The sequence below is a fragment of the Eumetopias jubatus genome, unplaced genomic scaffold (genome assembly GCF_037043125.1).
Source record: "Eumetopias jubatus isolate StellerSeaLion01/CBP00866 unplaced genomic scaffold, mEumJub1_p1.0 scaffold_14, whole genome shotgun sequence".
Classification (NCBI taxonomy): Eukaryota; Metazoa; Chordata; class Mammalia; order Carnivora; family Otariidae; genus Eumetopias; species Eumetopias jubatus.
Genome location: NW_028274820.1, coordinates 26,562,692 through 26,569,432, shown reverse-complemented (window position 1 = coordinate 26,569,432; position 6,741 = coordinate 26,562,692). Strand labels below are relative to the sequence as shown.

Here is a 6,741-nt window from a genome sequence, read left to right as displayed (position 1 = left end):
AGTTCCTCTGCCACGTCTTGGAATTCATTGATCCTTTCTTCTGTTTGATCATGTTGTCTAGTCTTCTGCTGAACCCCTCTCATGTACTTTTGGTACAGTTATTGATTCTTCAGCTCTGTGACTTCTGTTTGATACTTATATCTTCTGTTTGTTGAAGTTCGCAGTGTTCATCCATTCTTCTTCTGGGTCTTTTGAGTATGTTGATGATAATTTCTCTGAACTCTATTAGGTAAATTACATTTTATTAAGGTTTTTTTTTTTCCTGAAGTTTTGCTATTTTAATTTGGAATATATTCTTTCGTTTCTTCATTTTATCTGACTCTCTGTGGTAGTTTCTATGTATTAGATGAAATAGTCTTGAAAGAGTTTCCTTCTCTTTGAGGAGGTCTGAGAGACCCTCAGGCAGCAGCTTTTGAAGTATGAAAATATATACAGTCTTGTGGAACTGCAAACGTATGCCCTGCTGGCTACTAGGTCCAGGTACTCTAGGTGTCCCCTGGGCAGCAGTCACCAAACCTCCAGATGAATTTTAACATAGTTCTAGTGGCCTGCTAAGATACTCTCCAGGGACAGAAACTGACAGGTGCCATTTTTGTGTCCTCTGCCTTGCTCCAGCCAATAGGCACCAATTTCAAGCTCCTTGCCATGCTCCTGAGTGCCAGAAGCTCCCAGAGGGGAGCTTTTACACACATCTGGTGCCCTGATTTCTGCCGCTGCTGCCCAGGAAACACCCTTTGATTACCTGGCTCTAGTGTCCAGGGGAGCTTATGTTCCTGGATCCCATAGGACCAAAACAATCGGGAGATGGTTCTTGACAGATTACCACTCCCAGAGCATTGCACAGACAACAGACTGAAACAAAATCCAGTTCATCTAAGAGGCCGATTTGCTTGTCCAGGAGCTTTGGCCTGAGGGATAGGCTTTAGGTTTGGCACACATCCAAGAGCCTATGGAGGTGTTCTCAAGGAACATGCTAATGGAGGTCATCTTTGAGCTCTCCCTTTGCCTCTACTTCAGTTATAGATATAAATGTTGTGTAGCTCCAACACTGATAATGGGTTAAAAGATTGACAGATTATTGCAAATGCACAAATCCAACACAAATATCTAGTACTTTCAACAGTGCATTTTCAGGGATAACCAATTTGTCTATAGCCTCATTTTTCCCCCTGAAATGATAGCCCCTTTACCTCTTTGTTCCTGAGAATCAAAAGTTATATAGATTTTTTTTTCTTTACGCACTTGTCAGCAACAATAAGCATTAACCCATTTTGAGATGTTGTAGATTCTCTAACTTATGTTAACCCCTTTGCAGATGCTATAGATTTTCAAACTTAAGGTATGAACAACAAGTATAGTTTGTGTGATAGTTAAGATAGTTTGGAATGAAAATGTGCCTCTCTACCAAATGGTGTAGTTTTTCTATGGAATAAAGCATACAAATTTACCAATGCACAGTTATAGGTATTCAAACATTTTCCCTCCTTGAACACATACAAGTCACACATTTAATACATTCCCAAAAATGTCCCACTCCCATCTTAGCACACATGAGCATGCACACATACGTCCAAACCCATTTTTCTTATAAAAAAAATCTGTTCTTTAAAGAAAGTATTTTCTTTGCTATAGGGTATTTTTAATATAACTTACTTTTGCATATGTCTTGTCTTTCCTCTTGTACATATTTTATAGAATTTAAAGAAAATGAGTAATGATAAAGATTAGAATATACATGCATTTAGTTAAACAATACTAAAGACACATAAGTGCAAATCTTTTTCCTGATACCTAAATGCTGTGAGATGATTTTCTGTATTTTAAAGTCTGAATCATTTCTCGGATACATAGATCTTGTGTGAGGTGGATATATATGTTTTTCATCCAATTCTTCAGCCCCACTTAGCTCAAGAATTAAATTTCCTTCGTATATCTCTTAGATCACCATGTCAACTTTTAAGTATCAGATGTCTAGAATCTCAATATCTCACAGTGATACCTCCCCCCACCCCACCGCCCCTCAACTAAATGTAAAGAAATCAGTACACTTTTGAGATTTTCTCAAGATCCCTCTGAACTGGTGGTGTCTTTAGGGTTTTCAATATTTGCCCTGGAAGGTAATGTGAGGAAACAAGTTATTTTTAATTAATTTTAATATCCAAACCAGTTACTACTATTTTGTCCTATAAGCCACTGTGTATAAAACACAAGACAGAATGTGGCCCATTTTCCCTTTCTGTGAGAAGCTTTTTAGTAGGACTAGTGCTCTCTCCAATAAGTGAACCCTTGCTAAAGAAAGATTACTAACAGTATGTCTCCTAATAAAAAGGAAAAATCCTTAAGCTCTAGACTGAAGTTCTGCTGCTGTAAAGATGAAACCAAGTATCTTTTTTGCTTTCCCCATATGGGCTTAAAAACTTAGCCTAGGAGAAAGTGGTCATGATTGAATTCAGGAAGCATATGCCAGAAGGACGTAGAGATTCAGATAGAATACTTCTTACAGAAAACTAGGGTAAATGTTTTGTGACACAACAAGAACCATGCAAAGCACAGGAATTTGAGGAAGAACATATTTTAATGGTTGAGACCATTCTGAGGTGACTATGAAAGCAAAAGCTATTACAAATAGCCATTAACGCACATTCTATTCTTGATAATCTTTCATACAATAATTCCTTTATTATCATTTACATCTCTTAATACCTAGCACAGCATTCTGAAGGTGCCCAGTGTAAGTTCTGTGTAACTGAGTAGAAAGATCACAACCTCTTCATATTGCCAGAAGAGCTGCAGAACATGGAAGATGACAAGGTCCTTAAACATGAAGAGCCAAAATGTGCTAAAAAGGATGTCCATTTGCATAATCAGTGACAAAATATATCGTTATACAGTAAGGAAATGGTTACAACGTCTGCTGTTGCTGTACAAAGGATTCCACAGAGAGAGAAACTTGAGTAATATATAATTTTACTTTCCATTCTTAAATGTCTTTCAAAATAGTCGGTGCTCATGAACTGTGATGTACTGACAGCCCTGGGGTCAGTCTATTGCAACTGAACAGGGACACTGATGTCTTTCCCTCGATAAAGAAGACAGGAGTTCAGGGTTCAAATTTTGTTGAGAATGTCCACTCTGCTGAATTTGCCACCAGGGAACCAGTTAGTGAATCAGTACCCAATAAAAATAGTTGGTTCATGTTTGAGCCAGGTCTACAGAAACTGAAATTAATTTGATTGTGCACATGATGAATTTTAAAAGGTTCCAGTTTTGTGTTCAAAGTGTGGATTTTACCAACATTTTAAAATCCTTTAGAAATGTGCTGCTGCTTAGTGCAAAAAAAAAAAAAAAAAAAAAGTCACCGTTTCTTCAACTAGAAGATTAGGTGTGTTTTGTAAAAAGAGAGCATATTAAATCTTCATTTTGTAGGCCAATAGTAACAAATGTCCTGACGTAGCTGGTACAGAAAGGTAAAAACTCATTTACTGCCTGAAAAATAGAAGAAATGTTACTACTTACCAGAAAGCAGTGGAAAAATAATACAGGTAATACTTATGGTCTATATAGGCACGATATCATATTTTCTATTTAGCCTAATTTTTCCAAATGACAAAAGTTCTCAGATGGACGTTATAGGTAAGGCAATACATATTCCCAATCATGAATGCTACTTTCTGACCCTCAAGAATTAGCCAGATAAAGAGTGGTAGCTAATTAAACCACTTGTTGCTGTCCCTTCAGGCCATCTTTCATTTAGAGGTATATACTGTTGCTTTTGAAAGAACTATTGGCTTAATCTGTGATCCATTGAGTAAAACCACATGTTAGCTCCACCATCTTTATTCCCTCTTATACATCCATCTTATTTTTTTCAAATCTACCCAAAGACATAATTTTTATAATATTCAAAACTGATGTTTGTTTAAGGAAATTTCCATCTTCCATGATTTTTCTAGAACTAGTGATCTGCAAAGGACAAATTTTTCTTCTCTTACAAAGAAAGTTTTTAAAAAGCAGTAACTCTTACAACAACAGTCATGTTCAAGCAAAACTAACATACTTGCTGACAAAGACACTCTGGAAAGCTTTCACTTATTCACCTTAGTCGTGTATGGACTGAAGAAATTTGACATTCAGGGCTCATTAAGCGCTGATGAAATTTATCATGTAATCGTACTAGAGAATACAGAAACAAAATTATACTTTGGAAAATATGCTTTCCCACTAGAACAAGTTTTTTGCGGTACTTTGGCTTTTTAGTGGATAATCTTTTCTATTACATAAATTGTCATATGAATATCTTTGTCTAATCATAACATTTTTTACTGTGCTAATGATAGGTTTTAAAGTGATGCAATATGTCCTTTAATGTGAATGTATTAGGTTATCATTTTGAATATTCTGTCCAAATAGTTTGTAGGCAGAGTCGTCTGGTCTACTTCCTAGTGAGTAAATAGTGGCTGAAGTGATCAGAAAAAGATCTGGCTGCTTCCTTAGATACAAGCTGTGAATCTCACACAAAAATATTGGACTGAAAATTCCACTGTATTTAACAATTTGATTCACATTTTAAAGAACAATTCTGCACTGTTATAATTTTCTGGAATGTCTTCAGAAGTTAGAATGAATGCTAAAGATTCTGTGACTATTGGAAACTCATGAAATTTTATTAGGGATTAATGGTGATAATCCATGAAAACTGTTTAGCATAATCTTGGCACAAAGTAAAAGCTCCATAGTTACTGGTGGCAACTCCAGAATTTCTATATAAGACAGCTTAGGGTCAGCAGTCTGATTTGAAGTAAGGTAATAAGATTTGTTTTGAAGTTGTGATTGTCAAAGTGAGCGTATTGCTTTTATTTAGGTTGTATTTTGCTGTCTTTGTTTTGAAGTGCTTGGGAAGAGAGGCTGGTGGAAACACGTGGGGAAGTGGAAGAAATATTTGGGAAAATGGAAAATTCTCCCCTAGAGGCCACACCAATGCCACCCATGATGATTAAAGACTTCAGTTTAGGGAAGATAGGGTCAGGCTTTCATTCCTATTTATGAACAAGGGGTCATGGGCACTAATATCTATAACACAGAGGTCTGAACTACCTCTACAATTTTTCAAAAACTCAAATCTTGCCCACATTTAACAGATTTTTCTTCTAAACTGAGTAATTTAGTTCTGTGTTGAACACTATTTTTTCCTATTCTCTTGTACTGTTATATTCAAATTCAAAGCATGCAGTTTAATCATACATTGGGGTTTCCACAGTAAACATCTAGGGTGCACACCCTAATTTTAGACCAGCATGTCTATATGCAGCAATTGTTTTTATTTTAACATGTTTTATTCATTTTACTTGTTTTTTAATAGCATATTTTTCTTCTATCTCTATTCTTTCGTAATGAATTTTTAGTTCTTTTATCATTTTCTAGCTTAATTTTTATTTTTCCCCTTAAGAATTTCAATCTTGCAGAACCTTCTCTAGGCAATGATAAGTTACTTGTGACTTTTTTATAATTAGCGAGAAATAAGAAATGAAAAGCCAGAATAAAGCTATATTCATACTAACTTTTCAAAGGTGATAATTTCATCTTTTATTTCATTCCTTCCAGAACTTAAGATGTAATGTAGTAATCTGCTTGATATTCATAGGCCACATTTACTTGTTCAATCAGCATTTGTGTTTTAATTTAGACATCTCAAAACTTGGAGGATATATTAAAAATGATACTAGGCTAGACAAGTCTAGAAATGGTTGCAGCCTAATTTAGAACCCCTCTTTGGTAAAATGAAAACAAGTAATATGTAAACTAATGTTACTGAAGCAATATATAATTTTTGATATATACTTACTTATTTTACTTTCTTTGTTCTGCATGCACAGTATGAAATCATAAAAGCAACAAACATCACCACACCAACACTGAGTAAGATAATTTCTACCAGGCCAAGGAGGTTTATTTTTCCAGTCACTTGTTTTCTGAACTTTTCTGCCTTCTCATCACCAATGGTACCAGTCTGTAATCAGATGAATAATTAGCATTATTTGAGTAGATTAGTGGAGCAAAACACTTAGAACCTTCTACTTACATATCAGTCTTTTCTCCAAACACTTGCATAGGTGTTAATCATCTGTATCTTTAAGACAAGCCAATAGAATTCACTTTGCATGTCAAAGAAGGCAATAAATGCCAAGGAAGAATACTTAGTGAAATATAATCCCCCTCTCTTTGAACATGGTATATAGCACTATTGAACATACTAAGCTTCATTGATCTTCAGAATGGCCTAACATATTCCACAATTTTCCAACAGATGTTTCCTATTGACAGAGGGAAGTGGCAAGGGTCAACAGTTTCAATCCCTCTCAAGTTTTATGTGCTGCATTTCCTAATTCTGGGGCTAATTAATTCCATGGTTTAAACTACAAATATCTCATCAGGCAATAGGATAGACTGCCTACACCTACTCCAACCAGGTCTTTATAAGATTGGTTGACTTTTATTAGCACCATAATGTTCCCCAAGTCTTGAGTTATTTGGAGTTACATGTACATATGACTCTTTCCGAAAACAAGCACTATGGCAAGAAAAAGTGTTTCAAAAGATGCATTTTGAAAATAATCAAAAATGATAGAAAAACACTGAAAATTAACACAAACTTGATATTTATGTATGGTCGGGTTTTCTCAAATAGGTATATATACTCACCTATATGGGTAATGAAAACATATACAACTTCAAATACTATAC

At 35.3% G+C, this 6,741-nt stretch overlaps 1 protein-coding gene across 7 annotated transcripts in view; it reads right to left on the bottom strand.

Moving 5' to 3' along the window:
• Nucleotides 1–2,556: 2,556 nt before the first annotated feature.
• CD36 (CD36 molecule (CD36 blood group)) overlaps nt 2,557–6,741 on the bottom strand; it is a 43,837-nt gene continuing 39,652 nt past the window's right edge. For all 7 annotated transcript variants that reach the window (XM_028120036.2, XM_028120043.2, XM_028120051.2 and 4 more), the window contains 2 exons: nt 5,843–6,007; nt 2,557–3,486 (listed from right to left, as the gene is read on the bottom strand). In XM_028120036.2, the coding sequence (XP_027975837.1) occupies nt 5,843–6,007 (165 nt within the window). In that variant the 3' untranslated portion in view covers nt 2,557–3,486. The remainder of the gene's footprint in view (nt 3,487–5,842; nt 6,008–6,741) is intronic.